We start from the raw sequence: 25,727 nt of genomic DNA, 5'->3' as shown, positions 1-25,727 counted from the left end.
GAAGTCTTAAAAGTCCTTCATTTAGTTACTGTCATCTGGGGAGCCCCCAAAAGTATGATGCGTACAAGGTGAGAACCGCCGCTCTATTCCCCTGTTCCTGTCAGGCCAGTGCAGGAACAGTTACAGTACAGTCATTTCATAATGAGTCGTTTCATAATCCAGGTCAAAGATCACTCACACCGACGCTAATGATCTACTTTATGACAGGTGACCATTCATTTTAATCAGCTGAGTCGGCAGCTATAGCTAGTGTTCAATACGACCGCGAGACTAATGGCAGCTCACAAGCCCTGCAGTGTGAAGAAAACAATTTAATAAAATATGATTCGACGAGGTCTTGGAAAGTTCAAACAGAGCTTTAATACTGTGTCTCCGCAGTATTAAATTATAACACCTGCACATCTCAGAGGCAGATGTTGTACTGTTACTCTATACTACAATTATTTGAAAACTTTAGTTAGTGTAGATTTTGAGTATTGTTACAAAACCTACATTAAGCACTTCAGCTCATATATAATTTACATTTTGGCCATTGTAAAATAGCCAATCTGCAAGCTCACAATGCATTGTGATCTTTTTTAAGGGAATTCTTATACATTTGAAAATGGGACATTCTGAATAATGAGTACTTACTGAGCACATTTACATACATACTATTAGTATGTATGTAAATGTGCTCAGTAAGTATTGTATTCATATCAAAATGTACTTAAAGTACATTTTGATATGAATACAATAGATTTTGAATTCTGGACTATATACCCTTGTAACAGAGTATTTCTAAATGGTGGTATTGATACTTTTACTTGAGTATTTGTCTACCACTGCATGGAGGTATTTCTGTCTTTGTAAAAGCAGTGGTGGACACAGTGTGAATGAGTAAATGTAGTTTGAACTTTTTCCTTTTTTTTAGTTAAAGGGTAGAGGCTGAAGCCCCCTTTGATGTCTATGTGTGCACGTGTCTGCTTCTTTCTTAATCCTCCTGCATTTTCTCCATCTTACTACCGTTCTGACTTGACTGCAGAGGGACATGTTCACGACTTCACGTGAACATGGACAGAGAGCCTGTGTGTGTGTGTGTGTGTGTGTGTGTGTGTGTGTGTGTGTGTGTGTGCGTGCGTGCGTGTAAAGGTGATAAAAGTAGAACGAAGAACAAGCACACTGTCTGTATATAAATGCAGCTTAGCGAGTGTGAGACCGACACTGAGCCGGTGTTAATTTTTCCAGCAAATATTGATTTAGTTTTAGTCATGCAGGTCTTTTGAATTCAATTTAATTTTGCTTTAGTCATAAAACATGATGATGATGGCGCCATAATGCCTGATCTCACGGCATTCGGAGTGCTGGCTATCATTTGCTTAAAGTTAAAGTCTTCAAGTTAAATAAAGATGCAGTGCCGTGACACCCCCCCCTCCCCCCCCATGATCAGCAGGTACTAGGATTATACTAGGAGACGGATTTCTTCGCAAAAAGTGTACAGAAAGTGTTAAAATTATGTTTTTATGTGGACACATCGTGTGGTGATCCACCTGACCTGAAGCCACACCCACAGCTGCTGCATGATACATTGTAGGGGTTAAGGATGGGGATGATATTGTGATGTCACTATATATCGCTGTCATTTCGATCGGGCATTTTGACCTAGCGGGCCTCGATTGGGCCTTTTTATAAACCAAAAATACACAGGGAAGACTATTATTTAAATATTCTAAACCACACCTGAGGAGTCCAAGCCGCTTCTTTTCACATGACAGGGGAGAGTTTCCCCCGCCGGACGTGGAACTTGGGAGCACGTTATCCCGACCGGTTCCTTTCCCCTCCCATCAGGCGCCCCGGCTGGCCAGGGGGAGGTATAGTTTAGAGACCAGGATCACTGCATGTTTTTCTGTGAGGAGCCCTACCCTATCGGGAGAACATGCAAACTCCACACAGAGAGGCCCTTTCGCCAACCTCTTCGGGTACTGTGTATGGGCACTGATGACGCGGAGGAGAGAGCACGCCACCAGCGACCGCAGCTGGAATCGAACCCAGGACCTTCTGCCTGTGAGGCGACACCACTATACCGACTGTGCCACCATGCCCCCTAATGTTAAGTCCATATAGACACATTATACAAAACAGAAAAAGTACAAAACTCACGGCATTCAATCTTTAATGTCGTGTGTAGGTGATGGCATCTGAGGGATCATGCATGTTGTTATTATATTATTTCAATGGCCTCAATATCCTGGTGCAAGTTTGCAAAGATTATGTACAAAAAAGAAAAAAAGTTTTCCCTAATTCCAGTCTTAGAATCAGATGTTTTATTGTATTTCACAACATATTCCCCCACTTCCACTGGGATTTACTGGGGGATTCACTGGGGGGTGAATGAACGAGTGGTGCAACAGAGTATTAGGTTTGGAACAGACCCATCTTGTCTCTTTCTATGTGACCTTCTGTGACCCTGAATTAGATCATGTCATGTCATGTGTCCAAATATGGTTCTTTGATTTGGCCTCTTCTTTTTTTCCCTTCTTCTTCTTCTTGTTCGTTAACCCATCCAGGGCGGGAACTTAGCTATTAAATAATAGCAGATCTACAAGCTCTTATAGCACCGAGTGGCGCACTACGAGCTTGTATAGGTCTGCTATCTTTGAAACATCGTGACAATGTGGCTCAAATCTTTGAATGTATATTCTTTCAGAGCGAATGTTTTGAACTCAAAGCTTTGCCTCTGAGAGGTTCCTGGAACAACATATTTACAGATGGGGCTGGCAGGTGTTTTTGGGCCGGCCTCTGTTTCTCTTCCCCTGAGGGTTCCATGTCAGAGCCTGTCATTTTTGGAGTAAGTAAGTAGCCTTGCCGAGCCATGAGGCCCATAGGGCAGGAGCCTATCTCCTGTTTCTGTAGCGTGCAAGGCAGCTTGATGTACAAGTACACCCCCCTCATTTTTGGAGTCCTTGACATGAAATATTGAGCGCCACTGATGTGAGGTATTTCAGAAAAGGATTTAGAGGACATTTTTCAAATTTCGATGCAATGGCCTAAATGGGTTAGGCCTTAGGCGTTAATGCCTTAGGCAAACTGGCACAAACAAATATCATGTCGTTTGACTGGTTTCTTTCCTACAAGGACATCCTCCTTTACTGTACAGTGCTACTGTACATCAAAGTCAACACTGAAGCCATGAGATATGCATGATATTCATCATTCAACCTTCGGGAAGCACTTGCGGTGCATCGATCTGCCCAAGATGAATGGTAAGTGTACATGCAGTAGATTACGCAAATCTGTTCATGGGGGAGTTTGAGCAGGATGTTGTATACAAAAATAACCCTTTGTCTACTCCGCTAAGAGGTTGGTTCAGGTTCATTGATAGAGGTGTGCATTGGCACTGCCACCTTAATTACAGTCGATTACAATTCACCGGGTAACGATTTGATTATTTTCCTCACTTTTCTATTATATTACTGCACAACATGGGCACATTTTTCATCAGTCAACACAAGCAGTCAGATATAATATTTACTAGAATGTTTATTTTGTTTAGAATTATATTTGATGATTCTACATATACGATATGTATAATATTATATAGAGTATTATAATAATATAATATTATTGTAATTATATATCATCAGTGTGGGGAGGAAACATCTAACTCCATTTTTTGAGTTTTTGTTATTGAACTGCACCTTTAATGTCTGTGTGTTGGTTAAAGTAAATACAAAATAAAACATTTAATGAAAGTAGTAAGAAGCGCTTCGGACAAAACCACTTAACTCCATTGGACCCTCAAGCTGTCCAGGTTAAAGGTTAACCCATGTAGGCCTGACGTCGAAATAAATGAAAAGTCTTCCGAAAGAATAGATATTCAAAGATTTGTGCCACATTTTCATTTCATTTGATTTCATGATTTCTGATTTGGAATATGTAAAAAAAAAAATATGTAAAATGAATATAAGTATGTAAAAACCATAACTGAAATGAAATAAATAAATATGAAATGAAGTGATTTTCATGATTTTCATGATTTCATCATTTTCAAATACTTCTGAAACATCTGAAAAGAACATGGTGTACAGTCAACCAGTGATATCGTGTCTATTGATTGTTTAAGAGTAACGGACCATGAGAGGCCGCCAAACCTTATCAAATTGTCTCTCTTAATTGTTTCTCAGGAAATACCTTATTCTCTCAAGATGAAGTGTATACTTAGTCCTTTCATTTAGCCAATGCTTAGATGCAGATGCAGGAGCCTTTTTCATTGATCTTTGATTATTTTTGACGCCACTATTCATTGATGATGTGATCGTGTATATCAATAGCGGAATGAATGCCCATTGCCCACTATTACCGCATGGCAATGAGCACAGCCAGCGTTCTATTTAATTTTAGTCATAAATAAGTCAGACCATGAGTTATAGTTTGAGACTTATACGCTATTAGAGTGTACAGGGAAAGAAACAGAGCGAACAGAGAACAGTTTTCTGGATCTTTACAGTTATCGTCCTGCCATGGCAGAAGGAGGACTTGCCATTAGTGGTGGAAAGGAACAAAGTACATGTACTTACATGTAATTACTCTACTAATGCTTGAGTACAGTTTTGAGGTATTTGTACTTTGGATCTACTCATCTCAGATCCAAAAGATTGTTATTTTACTCCACGACGGCTTCAGTTACTTGTAGTTACTTTGGGGATTATTATTACAAAGCATGCATTATACCCACTTCAGCCCTATATATATATATATACATTTTGGCCATTTGAGAATTTATCTGCCGATCGATCGGGCTATTTTCAAAAGATTTTTTTTATGCATTTGAAAACTTGAAATGAGACATTCTTGCATAACGAGTATACTCGCGGGCGGGCAGAGGCAGCTCGTCAAGGGCCCGTGGGTGAAACTCGTTCGGCGTTGATTGGTTTGCTCAGGGCGTGTTTGGCTTATATACTCTGCCCCGGAACGGGGCCTCGTGGGTGGGCAGAGGTATAGCTCGTCAAGGCCCTGGTTAACCCATTCTGACCTGAGATCAGATTCATACGAGGTTTCCACTGGACACACACTGGTCTGATGAACCCATTCTGACCTGAGATCAGATTCTAAAAATGCCAGTCGTTCTTCGATTTTTCAAAAATAGCAGACCTACAAGCTCGTAGCGCGCCACTCGGTGGCGCGCTATGAGCTTGTAGATCTGCTATTTTTCAATAGCTAAAGCATAACATGATGCTGACACCAAAATGGGTTCCCGCGGTCAGAATGGGTTAAAACGTGTTTTGCAAGAGCTCCAGCGTTGATTGATTCCCCCGTGGCCTTGACGAGGCCCCTCTGCCCCAGAACAGTGCCTCGTAGGTGGGCTAGAGGAGGCTCATCAAGGCCCTTGGTCGCGGAGCTCCGGCGTTGATTGATGCGCTTGGGGGGCCTTGACGAGGTCCCCCCTGCCCCAGAACAGTGCCTCGTATAGGCGGACAGAAAAAGGGCTATTTCACTATTTCTTTTTAAAAGAAGAAAAAAAGCGTTTGTTCTTTTTAAGAGTGCCACATTTTTATTTTTTTTCCAGTTTTTCAGGTGACAGTACTTCATTAGACACCCTGGAGTCGTTTTTATGTGCAATGGTGTATTTCATTAGACACCCTGGAGTCGTTTTTATGTGCAATGGTGTATTGACTTTGTATCAGGGTTCCTGGAGGCTGAACCCTTGACAGCCAAACGGGCCAATGAAATAAACAGTAATATAGTGACATCACACTATCAGCCCCTCCCCTAACCCCTCCCCCTTTATCATACAACTACAGCTGTGGGTGCGTCTTCAGTTCAGGTGGATCACCACCCATCACCACCCACCAGGCAAACCAGGCATCCCAATAAATAAAAAATAATAATATATATATATATATATATATATATATATATATATATATATATATATATATATATATATATATATATATATATATATATATATATATAGATAAATAAAATTTTATTAATGGAGCCTTATTCTATTAACCTGATGCTTTTTATTGGGATTACTAGGAATTGTTAAAGGGAAACATTAAAGGTGTAGGCCAGGGCAACGGAAATGGTGAGCTTTTTTTTTTTTTTAAGTTTCAGACGTTTTCAACATGAAACACCGGTCTGAAGTTTCTGAACCAATCAGAGCGTCACATCCCTTCAGGCGATGGGACGGTAGCTAGGGACGGTAGCTATATGCTATACGCAGGAGCATGGTGTGTGTTTGTTTACAAGTCAGATAGTTGGCCAGCTGTACCAGTTTATTTCTACCCTATAATGTTTTCAGATACATATTATTTTAGCGTGATGATTCAATTGAAACCGAGTAATACACTGTCTGGATGTCATCTTGAATGGGAATAAAAACGGAGGATTTCTGTAATCTGTAGCAGCTGCGCTGCACCGATGCGCAGATATGGGGAATTAAACGGGTGAGCTTCATTTTATTGGCTTTTATCGATGTGTATCTCTATACACGTCATCACGCAGCACGTTTTAGTTTTCAGGAAGTAATAAAAAATCACACCTGTGTGAACCAAGTGGTGCAACTCCCCTCTCTCTCTCTCTCTCTCTCTCTCTCTCTCTCTCTCTCTGCTCCGTTAGATTAGCTTTATTATGGATCGCGCATGCTTGCTGCCGTCCACCCATAGACTGTAAAAAATATGGACAAAGCGTTCCGCGGGTCTAACATGAACGTAAAATGAAGCCTGTCAGTCCTTGCAATGGAAGTCGCCATCTTTCTAGATCCGTTTGGGCCCAGCTGGCCATTGGCTGGCCCAGACAACGAGGCGGGACTTCCCCCCTTCTTCTTCGTTGGTTTTTATTTTGACTCGAGTGGGTGGGGGATCCCGTTCATAGACTGTAACGGTAGCCACGCCCCTCAGAACATGCGCGACTTTATGGTCATTTTTTTTATAAATGGGACCATAATTTTCCTAAAAGAATATTATGACATTAGAAATGAGACTTTAAACTAGTGACTGGAAGAAGAAAGTATTCATGACCATGTTTATTAAGGTAATACAGTCTAGGTGAAGTTGGGCCCAAATACATGGACTTCTATGGGGCTATGGGTTTTTTTTGAGCCCAATGACAGCGCCACAACAGGCCATTATATGAACTTTCATTTCCTTAGTGGCTTCACAAAATATCTGTCTGACTGCCCCCCTGCGTCCACCTCCCATTACACAGGCAGTTGATTTGCGTCCAGCAGGTGGCAGCAATGTCACATACTTCTCTCGTTCCAATTTCACGCATGCGCACACCACTCATGCTCATTCACGTACGTACACAAACAGGTACACGGACAAAGCTGGATGTAGAAGTGGTTGCACCACTTTAAAAGATAGAAGGTATAAAAACACACAGAAATGAGAATTTGCCCATTTTTTGGCATCCATTGTTACTATAGGTATTATGCAGATATGATGACCACAGATATTTTTCATTTCACTATACACCTTTAAGGAATCGATCCGTTAACAGGGGAATCGTTAAAGGTATATTCAGTGATTTCACTCAAAAAACCTTAGGTTTCGTTTTTGGCTGTGGGACCTAATAAGCCTTTCATCCAATCAGGATAGAGTGCCAAAAACGAAACCTACGGTTTTTTCGACCCCCAAGGGGTTAACTGTAACCTGACGCTGCCAGATGAGGGCGGTATTGCGGAAACATATTCCCCAACACAACACTCATCTGGGATCTCTGACGGAGTTGAGCCCTGAGTCAGATCTGCTTCGTACCGAACCAATCAGCGTGAGCTAAAGGCGGGATGCGGATGTGACGGTATATAGACACGTCGATATGATTGGTTGTGTTTGCACGCCCACACGGTGATAGACAGACGCTCCCATCCAATCATCTACCATGTATCTTGAAAAAAAGGAACAGCCCCGTCATCGAATTTGCTTCCGCGATCCCAGATCCAAATAAGCTGTGAAACAAATTTGTGTAGCAAGCTTTTTGGATCTGGCAGCGTCAGGTTAGGTTAACTGGGGACAGGGAGGAACTCCTTGGCTTATATGGTCAGCACACTCTATAGTAGAGAGGATTATCACAACAAAACAAAAAAATAAGTGCAAGTGAAATCACTGAATATACCTTTAACATCCTAAAGGATCTCGAGCCTAATTTTCAGTTATCCGCCCACCCCAAAAAAACAGCCAATCAGCCTCACCTCACCCAGTCCCAGGCCACGGAGCTGCTCGCACGCCTCTACGGCCTGACGGCGAGCGAGATGGGCAACCTTCCCAGCTACGTGGACCAGAACTTCTGCGTGGTGGCGGACCCGGACGGACGCAAGTACATCCTGAAGATCCTCAACTCGGCGGAGAGCCAGAACCGCGCGATGGTGGAGGTTCAGACGCACGCCATGGGCTTCCTCCGGCGGCAGGGCCTTCCCACCCAGACCACGCTGCCCACCATCACCACGGGGCAGCTCATGAGTCTGGAGGACATAGGTAGGACACTCATAACGGTTATAGTGTTCATTTCGTCGTCGTCGACGACCTATAGACTGGAACTCACCCGTGCTTTTTTTTTATGGCATATAGGGCAGCTCCTGGCAGGCTCCGCCAGGAGAAACGATAGGCGAAATTCAGAAACGGGTCTCATGGTCGCAGCTTAGGCATTTTCTGTAGGCGGACTCGACGTAGCTGCGGGGGTTTAGACCCTCACCAGGCGCATCTCTTCCACTATAGTGAACGGCAGAGTGACTGATGTTTAGTCTGCCTCAAACGTTACTCTTTTACCTGCTTTTTACTATAACACTAACATTACAAAGATGGCCAGAACATCGAGATGAACCTGTTTAGTTTATGGCTGCTCCAACAGTAGTGGCAACATTCCCAAAAAAAACGGAATGTCACAATATCCAACACGGGGTCTGAGAACAGAGCCATTGAGTAATGGTTGAGACGAAGCAGTGAAAGGTCCTGAAAGATATACATAACGTCAGTCTTACCCAATACCCAATCTTTCTGTTTTATGAACACAAGGCTGCTGTACTATACCTCATACTTTAAATGCTTATTATGAGGCCTACAGGAAATATGTAAGCTGCGACCATGAGACCCGTTTCTGAATTTGTCTATAGGAACAGCGGCTGGACATGAGAGCAATTAATTAGAGCGACAGAGAGAGGAGTGTGTGTGTGTGTGTGTGTGTGTGTGTGTGTGTGTGTGTGTGTGTGTGTGTGTGTGTGTGTGTGTGCGTGCGTGTGTAAGTGTGTGTGTCAATTTAACAATGCAGACAAGCAAAGAAGAAGAAGAAACACAATTGCAAACACAATAAACAAACAAGACATTAAAAAACTAAAAAACAAAACAAAAAGAAACAAACAAACAAGAAAAAGAAGACAGAAACAAAACAAAAACAATTCAATCATTAATGATTCAGTCAACAAAGGTGCAGACGATCAGAAATCAGCAGAGAGTGAGCGACGTTTGCGCTACTGTGTATGCCGAATTGAAGTGGACTCGGCCCCAGACTTTTTTTTTTTCTCCCTGGAAATATAAACGTCTGGGTTTCCCCGAGGCTATCGTCGACCTGAGTCGACCACCTTTTTTTTGTATTGATAATATGCAATTTTGTCACATAAAAACTAGATTAAAATGTTAGGGAGGGACTATAGTAGGAGTCTACCCCCCCATGAGACTTACTACAGGCCAACTGGTAGTGGTCCTACCCCCCCCATGAGACTTACTACAGGTCAACTGGTAGTGGTCCTACCCCCCCCCCCCCCCCCCCATGAGACTTACAAATCCCAAATGTTTATAAACAAATCCCAAATGTTTGTAAACAAATCCAAAATGTTTATAAACAAATCCCAAAATGTTTATAAACAAATCCCAAATGTTTATAAACAAATCCCAAATGTTTATAAACAAATCCCAAATGTTTATAAACAAATACCAAAATGTTTATAAACAAATCCCAAAACCCATGAGACTTGGTCCTACCCCCCCCGACCATGAGACTTACTACAGGCCAACTGGTAGTGGTCCTACCCCCCCCCCCCCCATGAGACTTACAAATCCCAAATGTTTATAAACAAATCCCAAATGTTTGTAAACAAATCCCAAATGTTTATAAACAAAACCCAAAATGTTTATAAACAAATCACAAATGTTTATAAACAAATCACAAATGTTTATAAACAAATCACAAATGTTTATAAACAAATACCAAAATGTTTATAAACAAATCCCAAATCCCTTGGTCCTACCCCCCCGACCATGAGACTTACTACAGGTCAACTGGTAGTGGTCCTACTAGGAGAAGAGATCCATGCTAAAAGACAAGTTGCGCTCGTGTCTCGGGCGTATTTTCAGCCATTACGACACCATGCATCAAGGCTTGCCGAAATACAATTTTGTCAGATGTCTGAAGATTTAGTCGACTAAAACTAGACTAAAAGTTTAACTTTTCAGATGACTGAAATATATGACTAAACCAAAATGATATATGTTTTTTCAAAGACTGACTCAACCCAAATCTGCTGTCAAAATCAAAACCGGAACTCGATCACATGTTTTAGAGATGCATATCTGATGGGAGTATACACGTGGTATACAGTACATATTGTCGCTGTTGGACAGAAACCTCTTATCTCCATAATTGTAACCACGTGTGTTTTTTTTCTCGTAAAAAAAACAAATGCCATACTTGACCTTGATTCTACAGCGACACACAGAAATATCAAAAGTATAGCAGATCCACACAAGCTAAAGCACCAAGTGAATGGACTTGTGTATAGATGAAATAAGAGCGTACTGTATATATACCAAATGCACTCTCACAGTCCAGTACTATTATTATTATTATTATTATTATTATTAAAGTGCCATGGTCTATCGAGACTGAAGGCCGCTACTAATACATCTATGTTCCAATTGCTGGTTGAAGTAGAGGGTAGGGTGAGAGGAGGACGGATGAAAGTGGCCCTCGCCCTTTCTTTCCTGTATTTGGTTGACTGCCACCAATTTCTGTCTGACTGTTGCTCTCACATGCACTTCTTTCATGCTTATTATTATATTGCTGGGGATGCTTTACAAACATCCTCATCGCAGCTTGAATAAGTGTGAGCACTTTACGTTTTAAATGCCATGTCATTGAAGTATAGAGAGGGTTTAAGTGGCACCGAATGAATCTGCAGCATCCAAAGATAATCGAGTGTATAACTGCATGAGGACATTTCCCCCCCGAAACATTAACATCTCTGCAAGACGATTGTGTGTGTGTGTGTGTGTGTGTGTGTGTGTGTGTGTGTGTGTGTGTGTGTATGTGTGTGTGTGTGTACTGTATGTACTGTGTGTCTACTGTATGTGGCCATGCACGTTGTAACTGGCTGCTCTCCCACTGTCAAACTGCACTGGCAGTGTTTATGTCCTTTGTACAAGGTATTCCTGTACTTCTCATTATGTGGACATAAATAAACATTTCATGTGTGTGTGTGTGTGTGTGTGTGTGTGTGTGTGTGTGTGTGCGTGTGCGTGCGTGCGTGCGTGTGCATGGCTATACCCTCTCTCGTTAGACTGTGGATTCGGCCATCAGACATATTGTGTGCGGCTGTTGAGCTACATGTCTGGAACGACTCTGTCCCAAATCCCTGCCTCGCCACAGATTCTCTACGAAGTGGGCAGGCTAGGGGCCACCATGGATAAAGTCTTACAACAGGTAAATGGGCTGGGGGCCACCATGGATATAGTCTTATACAACAGGTAAATGGGCTGGGGGCCACCGTGGATAAAGTCTTATACAACAGGTAAATGGGCTAGGGGCCACCATGGATATAGTCTTACACAACAGGTAAATGGGCTAGGGGCCACCATGGATATAGTCTTATACAACAGGTAAATGGGCTAGGGGCCACCATGGATATAGTCTTACAACAGGTAAATGGGCTAGGGGCCACCATGGATATAATCTTACAACAGGTAAATGGCCCAATTGTCAAATACTCTTTCAAAGAGGCGAACAATTAGAAAATAATCGATCTACAAGCTCACAAGGCCTCACTTTCGTAGGCGCTGTCAGCTTGTGGATCTGCTGTTTTCACAATATTTATCTGTGGAACAAAATGCAATGCCTACAGGTGTTTGTCAGGGTGGGGGGGGGGGGGGGGGGGGACCCCTGTTAAAATATTAGGGACTTTAAGCAACGACTGTTTTCGGGACGGCGGCTATGACGCAATCGCCGTAGCTGTCAAAACCGCTAAGGGTTCATCGGGTTCTTTGGTTCCCATTGTGATGCGTCTATGCAGTCAATGTGTCAAACAAAAACACATATCATTAAAAAAACACACACACACACACACACACACACACACACACACACACACACACCGTGTCGCGGCTGGACAGCAGTGGAAAGAGGAATTGGTGCTGGAGCAATTCTGTGTTATTCTAAAAACCGTTTTAATAAACATGGTTAATATGACATAATGGTTTTAGTGTTCTTTCATCATTCAGAGCATGCCAACAGATCACACATTACACAGGTGATGGAGCAATCGGTGTAAATGCATGACAGCTCATTTCAATAAACATGGTTATGACATGGCGTTGTATAGACACGAAGTTCTTTAAGTGTATAGGTTCTGCCATGGTAGGAATTGACTGCCGTATAGCCGTCGTTGCTTAAAGTCCCTATTATTTGCTTTGTTTTTGTTTTCGCAAGCCTGAGATGGACACCCGAATTACGTCTGCGGTGTGGGGTTTTTAAAAAATGTGACCAGATTGGTTCGACTGAGAGCCTGTCGTTGTGCAACCTCCAAGCTTTTCACCAGTGGAGAAAAACTGCATTTATTTATATTTCATCCAAAATGAGTTAATACATGCTAGACTAGAGCATGTCTGAAATAAATATCAGAGCTGAAATTGACATGTAAATAAATGCTTAAACATGTAGCTATAGGTGTAATAATGTTAGAGTCCACAGAAGTGAACCTTTTAATTATATGTCCATTCCTTTCCACTGTATCAATTCTGTATAATAATAGATACAACAATATTAAAGACAGATGGAAAACACCACAATATATTATTGTATGTAAAACACTCTGTGATTGAAATAATAGCAGATCTCCAAGCTCTCAGTCTCATTTCGCAATGCATATGCATTGCATATCAGTTTTATTTTTTTAATAGCCTACCGGTATATATATTTTTATTATACTTTGGCTATTCAGATACAGCTCATAGCACGTCACTGTATGCCGTGCTCATAGACCACGCTATAAGCTTGTAGATCTGCTATTTTTCTAAAAATGTGAAAATGAGTGCAAATCGTGCAATGCGAACATTTAAACTCAAATCTTTGGCTTCTGGGGATGCCTGGAGCAACATATTTTGAGATGGGGGTCCGCAGCAAAATACATATGCCTATAATTTTGCAAGTTTTTGACATGAACAGGTTTGAGAACACATATATACTCAGAAAACGGGGAGGACTTAGAAGACATTTGTTGAATCGGCCCCAGGTCTTAATGTGTGAAATAATCTGCGGTGTTTTCAGATGACATCTCCACACCTTGGTGTTCTCCAACGAGATAATATGTTCTGGAGCCTGTCCAACGTGCATCTCCTGGAGCCGTACCTCCATGTGATGGATGGAGAGCCCCTGCAGGAGGTGGTGAAGGCCATCATCAAAGAGTACAAGACTTGTGTGCAGCCCAAACTCGGCTCCTTTCAAAAGGGTATATATAAAACTGACTGAGTCAAACTGAATTTGTAGCCCTACTCTTTATTTTCATACTACAATGTATTTCTTTTCATTTTTGTTATTATTTTGTTTGTTAAGTTGCCCACACTTTTTCCTGTAGGAACAATATTATCCAGTTTATTATTAGTATTATTATTATTATTATTATTAATATTATTATTATTATTATTATTATTAGTAGTAGTAGTAGTAGTAGTACTAGTAGTAGTGGAGCCTCAGCCGGGAAGCGAACCCTGGTTCTCCATTCCAAAGGCACAGTCAGGGACGGATTAACCCACATTAGGGCCCCTGGGCCAGTAATATTTGCAGGGCCCCCATAGCGCGCGTGCGCACAACATTTTCGTGTTTTCATCATCTTTTTAACCAAAATTTAACAAAATTCAACAGCCAACGAAGGGCCCCAGGAGCCCTTTTTTCAGGGCAACAAACCTAGTACCTCACGGTCCAATTTCCCCCGACTTTACCCCCCCCGAACCTCAAATGACGTCACATTGTATAGGCTCTACAGCGCCGAACCAACTTTTATTCGGCTCTAAAATAGGAGTATGAATCGACCCTATATATATCTCTCTCTTTGTCACAGGCGTAATTCACGGGGACCTCAGTGACCAGAACATCGTCGCGCTGCCCACAGCCGGCGCCGGCCCCGGCGCCTACCAAGTGTCCGGCATCCTGGACTTTGGCCTGCTGAGCGTCGACTGCTGCGTGTTCGAGGTGGCCGTCTCCATCATGTACCTGATGCTGGAGAACCCGCGCCCCCTGGAGGTGGGAGGAGCCCTGCTGGCCGGCTGGGAGAGCGTCTGGCCTCTGAGCGAGGCCGAGCGGCGCTCCCTCTACACCCTGGTGCTCTGTCGGATGTGCCAGTCCGTGGTAATAATATGTATTTGCAGAGCGTGCGGCCATGTTTTTTTTTCCGTCAGAGTTTGGAAGCGCTCGTTTTCAGTAAAGCAATGTCCTGGTGTCCTCTTGCATAAAAAAATATTTTTAAACATTTGAAAACTATAGTGAAATAAGACATTCTGTACAATAAGTATGTTCTACTTTGGTATACATTTTGATGCCAATACTTTATTTGTACATTTACTCAAGTATACGTTCTGCACTTTTACTCATTTCTACATTGCAGTATTGATACTTTTACTTGGGTAATACATTGATACTTTTACTTGGGTAATACATTGATACTTTTACTTGGGTAATACATGATTGGTGTACTGTTTCCACCACAGGTTATGGGCCGCTACAACGCCTCAATGTACCCGGACAACAAGGAGTATCTCCTGACCACGAGCCGAAGTGGAACGCGTCTTCTGCTCAAACTCTGGGGGCTGGGGAAGCAGGAAGTGGAAAGGAGGTGGTTCCAAGACGCGCAGGCGTACAACGGAGATATAGAAACCTAGACAATAAACCTCATTGACCGCTGCAGTTCATTGGAGTGACCATGCATGTGTCGCGGGCCCGCCAGAGACGGAGGAGGTGTGTATACCTCCATGGCGTGTAGCCTCAGTGCTTTAGTCAATGTCAGTAAGTCATGCTAGACAACACAACATTCCGTTTACCAAGCGATCGTTCGCATTATGAAGACTGACAATAAAAAAATTAATGCCTTTATTGTGATTCTTTTTTGTAAAAAAATGTGCAGTTCAATCAAAAACGACGTTGTTATCAATCTCACAGTGATGCTGTGTCATAAACGCCTTCCATCATTTCTCATGACAACCAAGAATAGAATGACGAGATGCTCAGCACTGCGGTGCCTGTCTCTCATTCAGTTATGTTCTATGGTTAGTCTTTTCACTATGTTGTCCATCTTCGATGTGTCTATGGAAGTATAGTGCACGCGCGCACGCGCGTGCAGCCGTGCGCACGCGCACACGCACACACACACACACACACACACACACACACACACACACACACACACACACACACACACACACACACTGAAATCCCATTCCACTGTGATGATGATGGCGATGGAGGCTGTAGCTATGCTGTATGTCTGTCGCTGTGGTTTGACAGACAGCCAGGGATGTTTCCTTCGTGGACAGCACTCTGATACTTTATTATATCAGCCTATATACAGTCTTCAATGTTTAATGTATATAATAATCCCCATCTGGAGCTCTGCATGCATTCATCAAGTGTCCACGCTACTGTATACTGAGTGCATCTTTCTGTAGTCTATACTGTACTGTGTTCATTTAATGCAGTGTGGTTCTCATCCCCCCCTCTCCATGGATAAATATTTGGCGCTGGAAATAGCAGATAGATAGGCTATTCTTTTAGTATTTAACAATTTGGCCAATGTTTGACCAGTTTTTACGGTATGTCATTTGTTGATTACTTGTGATGCAGTATAGGCCATTGGTCTTCTTTTGTTTTAACTAAGGCATATATGTCAAACTCAAGGCCCGGGGGCCAAATGCTGCAGGCCCGTGAGTGAATTATCTTTGGCCCGCGGGATGATATTTAATTAGTATTAGAATGAACTGGCCCTCTGGTATATTGCACGGACCACCATACTACTACAAGTCCTGCTTTGTGAGGATCATTATAGAACAGGAAACTGAGCTTAATAATAATGCATTTTCAGTTTGAAATGCATTTACTTTTTTTTGCGATTTGCCTGGGACGTCCTCCTGACCGCGGTGCCCGTGTGTCGATACACAGTCCGGCCCTCGGCTTCTACCAACTTCTTTATTTTGGCCCACCGTGTATTTGAGTTTGACATCCCTGTATTTAAGGTATTGAAAATGTCTTAAAAGTCCTTAAATTGTCACGTCCTCTGGGGATCTGGATGGTTTAAAAAACCCATTCTGGACGGGAACCCCTTTTTGGTGTCTTCTTAACTAAGCATTATGCTATACTTTAGCTATTGAAAAATAGCAGATCTACAAGCTCAGAAGCTACGAGCTTGTAGGTCTGCTATTTTTGAAAAATCGTAAAAAAAATGCCGTTGACGTTATTTTTTATTTCGACGTCAGGCCTAAATGGTTTAATTCCTCCACAGTGTGTGTGTGTATGTGTGTGTGTGTGTGTATGTGTGTGTGAATGGGTTTACAGCTCATTTCAATTAATTGTTACTCATTTCTGGTACAAACAGAGGAGGGGTACCACGTGCCAGTCAGTATTTTTTCTATTGGTTTTATTTCGTTTTCTAGGGTAAACTGTCTAGGGTAAACTGTAGGAGCGGTGTCAAACTGTCAGAAAAAAGGACTTTAAAAAAGCTTTTAAGTAGAGTTGTCCCGATCATGTTTTTTTTTGCTTCCGATCTCCGATCATTTGATTTTGAGTATCTGCCCGATAACGATTTTTCACGATCCGATATTTATATTCTTTATAGAACACTTATGCCATATCACAATAGTACAATATCCAACATCACAGCCAATAATACAGTGTAATATCATGATAGGGATATAATAGGTATACTAGGGATGTCCCGGTCCGATTTCCGATCGTTTGAACATTATCCCAGTTTCAGTTTCGGTATTACAACATGGAGCTTTTTAACACTTTTTAAAAGAAAATCACTTAAAGCTAGACTATAGACATGCACCGAAAAGGCCATTGAAAATGCTGCTACAGAGCTGCTGCACAGCAGTCCGGGCTGTGTCTGTGATTGTAAATGGCAGAAGCAGTAGCAGTGTGAGATAATATAACATTGCTTTTAATAGGCCCAGGTTGGGTAGTTTGTGTTTACGTTAGGCACACATGTGGGCTGGGACTTATGTGCTCCTTGAAGGAAAACCTATACTGTAGCATATACGTACCGTCCTTTTTCCCTGACTCTCATTCTCTGACAGAGAGCAGTATAGACACTATACCTGCATGTGTATACTGTATCTTATCATTTGATGCCACCGTCTGGCCACAATCAGTATTACATCAGCGCACATGCACGGCCCCTTGTGCACTACTGTATGCTGAGTTTGCTGACGTCTATGAATGAGTGCAAGAACGCATTCTTATCTACTTACTAAAAAAGCTCATGTCATAGTCTTATTTGCAGATCACAGAGGACAGGAATGATTTATGCAACCTTCTTTACAATGAAGTATGTGAATGTTGAGCAGCGTTTGTATTTGTAACTTAAAAGAAAATATCGGCCCTAAAAAGGTTTATTATTTACATTTAAAAACAAAACAAAAAACGTCACAGAGACATCTTCACATCTTATTTTGAAAAACAGAAATGACGACACAGCGTCGCCATGGTAGCAAATAATACAAGTCTGCAGACTGCAGACTAGAGACGATGATGAGCTAACGTTAGCTAATAGCTACATTCTTGTTATTATTACTTCATGAATTTGTGCTGATTCCGAATGTTTCTTTAGCAAGCTATGGAGGGCGGAGATACCGGGGGAAACACGTACCTTATACGACCTAATTACCACAACAAGTAAGCTGTTCAAACTTCAAAGTACTCATAGCCTGCTTGTAATGCTATTATGCTAATGATGAAGCTAATGTTCCATTCACACAGTTTAAATACTGTCTGTCGTTAATGCATCCCAGGCCTATCTGTGTCAAGGATAGTTTGACAGATAGGAATAAGATATGTCACAACGTTAGGATTTTAAAGTGTGTGTGTGTGTGTGTGTGTGTGTGTGTGTGTGTCAGGTTTAAACCTGCCATTGTGAAGGAGTGTATTGGTGACATCCTGCGTGAGCAGCTCACTGGGCTGCAGTATGACCCAGAAGAGGTTCCAGGGCTGTCCCGAACCCTGGCAGACAGCATCAAGAACAAACTGAAGAGTGAGATATACCACACATTATTTTCCTCTCTCTCACTCTCTTCCCTACCTTCCTTCAAAACTGCCATAAAAAGCACTGCACTTGTCTGCAATTTGCAACTAGACCTAGACAAGTACCTGACGAAGGCTTTTACAGCCAAAACGCGTAAGTCTGTCTTTGTAATGCTCTTTGCCGAGATGCCACTTCAATAAAGGCTTTTTTACTTGACTGTATAGCAGAATGCCTTGGAGTGGACCTCTTTTTGTATTTTCATTATCGAACCCTCGCCAACGGGCACCTGTTCACAGTTTGTATATAGCCTCGATACCCAGGCTTTAATTTTCGTCGGCGCAAAAAATGAAACGGTTTGTATACCACCAGCAGTCCAGCACGGACCACGGCAGCACTTCTACTTTCTATTCAACGTTTAGACCTAAAGACAAGTCTTCTACTTCTGGCTTGCCACCAGAAATTAACCCCCTCTCCCACTATTTATTCTGTAAATATACTTTTATTGCTTCTATTATTGATGATTTGTTTATTGTGTTGTTACGTCTTTTGTGTTATCCTTTTAGCATTGCTGTATAACTGTACCTCTTTAGTTTTTTCAAACGGCCATCATCACAGTGTCACCTGTTCTCTTCTCATCACAGGTGTGGGCCTTGACAGATACAAGCTTGTGGTACAAGTGGCCATCGGAGAGCAACGAGGTCAGGGAGTCAAGTAAGTGAAGTGACTGCTATCAGACGAGTGTCATTAAACTGTCAGAGCCATTCATGTGAATTATGCTGTAATGTATTCCTGTAAATATTGTCGTGTCTTGTCGGGAATCGGGAGTGACCGACAAGTCACAATGAGGATGTATGCTCGTGAGAAAATAAGTGTACTATTACTACATATAAATGATTGGAAAAGACTGGATAGTTCATTGGTTCTCAAAGTGGGGCCCCCGGGATCCTGGGAGGGGTTCCAGCGGGTCCCCAGCAAAGTGTGTTAATCACAATCATTTGAACCACTACTTCATACATTTATACGTTAATGGCTATTCAAAAATGGACGATATACAAGCTCACCGTGCGTCACTTCGTGTCGCACTGTAAGCTGTTTTAAAAAAACTGGCGAAAAGCACATTTTCAAGAGGTCTGTCAGCAGCCAGCAGCGTCTAAAAAAAGATGGGACTTTGTCCGGAGCTTGACTTCTTTTGTAAATGCCACTTCATTTGTACATTCACAGCATTTTGTGTAGACGGCAAATGTGTAGACATGATTAAAGTACCTTGATTTTTGTGTGTCTGGATCTTACTGGCGGGTTGGAACACTATTCTAACAAAACACGTTCCATGCCCCATGCAATGTTTTGATGATGATGATGATGATGATGATGGTGGAGGAGAGTGCTGTATAAACACGCTGGTCCATAATCTCACATAGAGGTGTTCAGTTGTGTTGAGATTTGGTGACGGAAAAGGCCATGGCATGTTTCCTGTCATTTTCATACTCGTCAAAGCATTCAGTGACATTGTATGCCTTGCGGATGGGAGCATATGTCATCAATACTAGTACCTGGAAAGGACGCACCGACTTGTTTCGGTGATATCCTTTTGGACTAAGTGTTTGGCTGTACTCTGACCATAAAGGTGATCACACAGACTAACTTGGTGTTGATTTGATATGCCCCAACTCACGCCAGGAGAATGTCCCCCACAGCTTAACAGAGCCACACTTGAGCAGGGGTCAATGAAGCATTCAGGCCTACACTGTTCTCTTGGTGGACCCACATGTAGTTTAATTGTGTCATACAGGACACCTATATTATGGAATCAATCTACATTCCTTATGCTTTTCTCTTATTTTTTCTTTTTCCTTTGTCACCTGTCTAATGTGTCTGGTCGCACATTTTTTATGTAATTTGACACGATGTCGGAATCAATAAAATATATGCTTCCTTTTATTCCACCAGGATGTCCTCAAGATGTTTCTGGGATGCCGATACCGACAGCTATGCAGAAGACATTTTCATGAACGTAAGGATTCAAGATTTCTATTTAGTTACCCCTCGTATACGAGTACACACACGAGTACAATGCTTTAGTTTCAGGTCCTCAACATTGTAGGAACAATAACAAAAGAATGTGTCTGTGTGTACGACGTACATTTATGTGTGCATACTATAGGTTTGTGTGAGCAAACTTGGTAATACAGTCTCAGGTGCCTGTGTGGCGACAAGTCTATAGTGGCAAATTGTTCATAAAGCTGTTTGTCTGGTTGACTCTGAAGTATCTGTTTGGGAGCCTACTGGTACGGCCTTGACGATGCAGAACTGTTTTCCATAATATGGAAAACAGTTCTGCATCGTCAAGATCGTCAAGGACTGTTTCAGAGATGCTATATTATAGCATCTCTGAAACAGTCCATGGCTGTCATTAACTGTTCGATGAATTGAGTAGCCTACATAAGGACCGCTATGGAAACACAGCCATAGGCTTCCTTGCGTTAAAATCCTCTTAGCAGACCTATTTTTTCAATCAATCAACAATGCTAGAGTCTGTGATAATGCCAGAGGCGCCTTTCAAGTTGTCTGTTCAACTGGATGAAATTATTTTGAATGACTCGTTGACCGATTTTGCTTTGCCTCCACAGGACAGTTTGTTCTGCATGGCGGCTGCTTTCGGATGCTACTATTACTGAGGAACAAAAGGACAGTGAGATGACAGAGTTGTCTTTCTGGTGAAGATTACAGGATGCTTAATGATGCTGCTCAAAGGCCAGCAACTTCCATTATTAATCGTGGTCTGTTTAGTTTCCATTTGATCCTAAACATTTTGTAATGACGCTGAGGTGCATTCTTTTTTTTGTATGCCTTGGGTGGCTGTGGCTCAGGAGGTAGAGCAGGTCGTCCAATGATCCCTGGGTTGGCGGTTTGAATCCTGGCTCCTCCTGTCCACATGTCGAAGTGTCCTTGGGCAAGACACTGAACCCTACATTCCCTCCAATGAGTTGGTCGTGTGAGCTTTCCACCATTGTTGAATGAATCGGAAGTGAGGACGCTGGCGTCGACTGTTCGCCACTTCACCTCCCCAATGTATGAATAAATGAACCAACCATTGAAAAGCGCTATAAAAATTGCAATTCATTATTTAATACATGGGAATTTGTGACAATGAGCTGTTGTGCACATAATATGCGACTGTAATGAAGATTTACATTTTGATTAAACAATTTGTATTTACAGTATCTAGAATGTTCCTGTCATGCTTGTAATGTATCCATTAGTCCTGCATTGTGTTCATGCTTGTATCTACCACTGTATTGTTGCACATGTGTACACCACCAGAGAACATGTTTATCTCCAATGTATACGTACTAGGTAGTAGGTACCCGTTAAGGTTTCCCTGTGGGTTAGTGTTGTACATTAAGGTATTGTTATTGAAACATGGAGCTCAACATAATGCATGTCATCAACAAAAAATTACAATTATTTTAACTACAGCCTATTTTCAACTGACACTGTGACATACACCCAATCTGGGAACCAGCTGCAAAAGAAAAATCACACCTGTGTGCAGCGAGGCGTGCTTTCGGTATATATATAAATGTCTAACTCATATTGCTACGATTAGGTGATGGTAATAGTGATGTAAATGTCAAACACGGACAAAACAAACATTAGGTCTACATTCTGTGTATTGTTAATGGCATTTAATGTTTGTTAGGGACAATATGACGTGAATTTTCCATCATTGTCAATAGTTTAATGTTTGTTTAACTAAAAACAAACATTAAACCTGGGGCTAGCGCCCCTCAAAGAAAAATTCAGACTCGGCTGGCTCTGAGCCACTATACTGCTACAGTATAGGCTATGTAGGCTACATGAGGTTTAGACATGAAAGGTGCATGAGTATAGCAGTGGTAGGCCTACTGATTGACTTAAGTAGAAGAAGAGTATCAGCGTGAGGTCGCCTACGTTCCCAAAGTGGGGTCTTGGGGACCCCCAGGGGTCCTTGAGGCAGTAAGAGAAATCTTCTCTTATGGGGGTCCCTGGTAGGCCTATACCTTTTCTAATGGGGGTCCGTGGGCTAATGAGTATCAATTTGGGGGTCTTTGACATGAAAAGGTTTGGGAACCACTGGCCTACATAACGTGACTGTACAGTAGTGGAAGAGAAGGATTGACTGTGAAAAGAGTACCTTGATATGTTGTTACATAGCGACACCCACTGGCCATCTAGGGAAATTACGTCTTGTTTTTACCCTAAATAGGAGACTCACTCAGGCTGTGTGGAACATACAGTTTCCACTTTATGGTTATTTTATGTACATTTGAAATACGTATCCGAACACAAACCAAACAATCCAGCTGTTGACAAGATCGCACTGTAATAATAAAAGGTTTAGAACCACCGGCATAAAAAGACTAGGTTTCGCTGTATTGCTCAGGCTGCACTGCAGTGTCTATTCACGGGCGCGAACCCACTACTGAGCGGCACGGGGGCTTTGACCTGCTCCGTTTCCGGCCTGGGCCGGTTCACCCCTCCTTAGACAACCTGGTGGTCCCGGGCTCCCCCGGGAGCTCCATATCGATACCGAACTTAGTGCGGACACCTGATCGACATAGTCCACTGCAGCTCAGAACTCCTGAGCTCAAACGATCCGCCAGCCTCAGCCTCCCGGTAGCTTGGATTACAGGCGCACGCCACTGCGCCCGGCGAGAAGCAGAGACTCTCCTAGGGCTTTTAACTTTGAGAGCCGTTACGTCATTCATTGGCGATACTGCGCTCTTCACTGCCATCTAGTGGTGGTGTTAAACTGCTGCAGGTTTGGAAAAAGTGGTGTGGAAATAATAATAATAAACTTTATTTATATAGCACCTTTTTTGACAGTGTCACAAAGTGCTTAACAGTATGAGAAAACAACAGTGTTACATAACAATCAATAACAATAAAACAGGCAGAATAAAATGACAAGGGAATTAAAAGCAAACATTGGTTATCGGTTTAAAAAGGCTTTCCTATAAAAGTGGGTCTTTAATTTAGTTTTAAAAATAGCCAAGGAGCTAATAGACCTCAGGTCAGATAGCAGGCTGTTCCAGAGCCTGGGAGCCCTGCTTGAAAAGGCCCTATCCCCCTTTGTCACCATTTTTGTTTTAGGTACCTCTATGGCTAAGGTAGAGGACCTTAATTGGCGGACAGGCTGGTGGGGTTTAATAAGATCAAGGTATTGCGGTGCCAGGCCATTCTGAGCTTTAAAAGTCAGTATTAAAATCTTAAAATCAATTCTAAAATGTACAGGGAGCCAGTGAAGTGAGGCCAGTACCGGGGTGATATGTTCAGATTTTCTTGCTCCAGTGATGAGTCTTGCGGCTGCGTTCTGTATTAACTGTAGGTGGTGTATGGATCCTTTGCTGAGTGATGAATAGAGGGCGTTACAGTAGTCCAAACGGGATGAAATGAGTGCATTGACAACTTTATGACGGTTAGGGGTGGAAAGGACTGGTCGGATTCTATATATGTTGCGTAAACCACAGATTTAACCTGGGCCTCGAGACAGAGGTCAGAGTCCAGTAGTACACCCAGCTTTTTGGCTACTGGTGTGGGAAAGTACTCACATGTTTTACTAAAAGTAATTAGCAATGTACAAACACTCTGGTGCAAGTAAAAGCCCAAAATTCTAAATTTATACTTGAATAAAAGTAGCTATTTGTAGCCTACTTACAAATTTAGAAAGTCGGAGCAGCCAGCCAGCCTACTCATGCAGAATGTCCTTGTCCCATTTCCCAAGTTTCAAATGTGGATACAGGTCTCTTGCATAAAAGGGCTTCAGTTCAATCAGTGACAAACAGTGGCCTATCGCCACAGTGTTTCACCAGATACTTTTCATGTTCCGTTTGAAGGTCACAGCCCCAATCTGTTTTGAAGGTAAATGTCTGAAGAGCTTCTGTTCAGGTCATCTATTGACGGGGATTTAGAAAGTGGATGATTAAATTGTTGGAAGGAAATTGACTATTTATATATCATTGTCCTGTAATGTCGTTCATGTCGAATGTCATGTTTTTATGTTCTGTGTTGTGGACCCCAGGAAGAGTAGCTGCTGCTATGCACCAGCTAATGGGGATCCTAATAAAACTCTTAAGCTCTTATGCCAGGCTATTTCAGGTCAGGATACCACTTGTATCCAATCAGGAGGAGAACTCATACAGGGCAGGATAACTAAGTGAAATAAGAAGTGAGGACACACAAACAAATGAGCAGACAAAATTGCAGACAAAAGTGGAACACACTATACATTTGAAGCTGATAAAATGGGTACTCTCTCTTCCCTGATTGTATTTCCATCCATCTTCAACCGCCTAATTATCCGTAGTCGGGTCGCGGGGGCAACAGCTCCACCAGAGAGCTCCAGACTTCCCTCTCCAGAGCAACATTAGTGAGACCAACATTAGTGAGACCAACATTAGTGAGACCAAAACATCAGCATTTTAGGAGACGTCTCCTCCCAGTGGAACGTGCCTCGAGGACCTCTATAGGGAGACGCCCAAGAGGCAAACCAGATGCCCGAACCACCTAAGCTGTCTCCTTTTACGCATGCGAAGAAGCAGCTGAGTCTCTCTCTCTCTCTCTCTCGCGTGACTGAACTCTTTTCTGTTTATTAAAGAGCTGGAGTGAGAGGGGAGTCGACTCATGTTATCTCATATCACTTATACCTTTTAACGTCTTGATTCTGACCCCCAAGCTTCAAATGGACTTTTATTAGATAACCGACATGCGGCACATGCCCAAGGGAAAGTGCATTTGTATGGATGATAGCACAATTAAAATGCTGATGTTCACCACATTTAAAATTGAATTAAAGGTGGAGCTGAAAGGGGTGGATTGTGTGTGAGACATTGGCTGCTGCAGTTTCAGTGGTAATGAGAGTCACAGGGTGGGGAGAGAGAGAGAGAGAGAGAGAGAGAGAGAGAGAGAGAGAGAGAGAGAGAGAGAGAGAGAGAGAGAGGGGGAGAAAGAGTTCTGGTAGACTGTATGGGACAGACACAATCACAAGCTCTTTGGCTGTCTGTGTGAGATATAGGCCTACTACTGTATCTAACAAATTCCCTTATAACCAGTGGTGGAAGAATAATAAAAAAGTAGGCTACTACTCTGTTATGGTGCATCAGGGTGTCACACCCAAAGGTAATTAATTATGCCTATGCAGGCAAAATGGGCATGATGACGAAATGTTCTAATTCACTGGGAGTTGGAGGTAAAGACATTCCACAGAAAAAGG

General features: G+C 42.4%; 3 protein-coding genes across 5 annotated transcripts in view; 2 read left to right on the top strand and 1 right to left on the bottom strand.

Annotated features, from left to right (window-relative positions):
* rubcn (rubicon autophagy regulator) overlaps window positions 1-25,727 on the bottom strand; it is a 473,816-nt gene that overhangs the window by 288,023 nt on the left and 160,066 nt on the right. The window lies entirely within an intron of this gene.
* Window positions 1,978-15,122, top strand: LOC308320253 (hydroxylysine kinase-like; the record flags this gene model as incomplete). The annotated part of the gene is made up of 6 exons (XM_080770571.1): window positions 1,978-2,043; window positions 8,138-8,459; window positions 11,534-11,676; window positions 13,516-13,696; window positions 14,306-14,592; window positions 14,952-15,122. The coding sequence occupies 6 exons, from the start codon at window positions 1,978-1,980 to the stop codon at window positions 15,120-15,122; spliced, it is 1,170 nt and encodes a 389-aa protein (XP_080626697.1).
* LOC308319336 (dynein light chain Tctex-type protein 2B-like) lies at window positions 17,982-21,696 on the top strand. Of its 2 annotated transcripts, XR_013964455.1 has the most exons (6): window positions 17,982-18,129; window positions 18,351-18,484; window positions 19,117-19,186; window positions 20,423-20,486; window positions 21,103-21,300; window positions 21,346-21,696. XR_013964455.1 is itself a non-coding variant. In XM_080769362.1 (5 exons), the coding sequence occupies exons 1-5, from the start codon at window positions 18,071-18,073 to the stop codon at window positions 21,148-21,150; spliced, it is 375 nt and encodes a 124-aa protein (XP_080625488.1). In that variant the 5' UTR covers window positions 17,982-18,070; the 3' UTR covers window positions 21,151-21,696. The 2 variants fall into 2 exon arrangements, 1 of the variants encoding a protein (XP_080625488.1); XM_080769362.1 differs by having other exon boundaries at window positions 21,103-21,696.

This window comes from Protomyctophum bolini, assembly GCF_963924005.1.
Source record: "Protomyctophum bolini genome assembly, chromosome: 8".
Taxonomy (NCBI): domain Eukaryota; kingdom Metazoa; phylum Chordata; class Actinopteri; order Myctophiformes; family Myctophidae; genus Protomyctophum; species Protomyctophum bolini.
The sequence above is the reverse complement of the archived record's forward strand: the minus strand, read 5'-3'. Positions and strand labels throughout refer to the sequence as shown.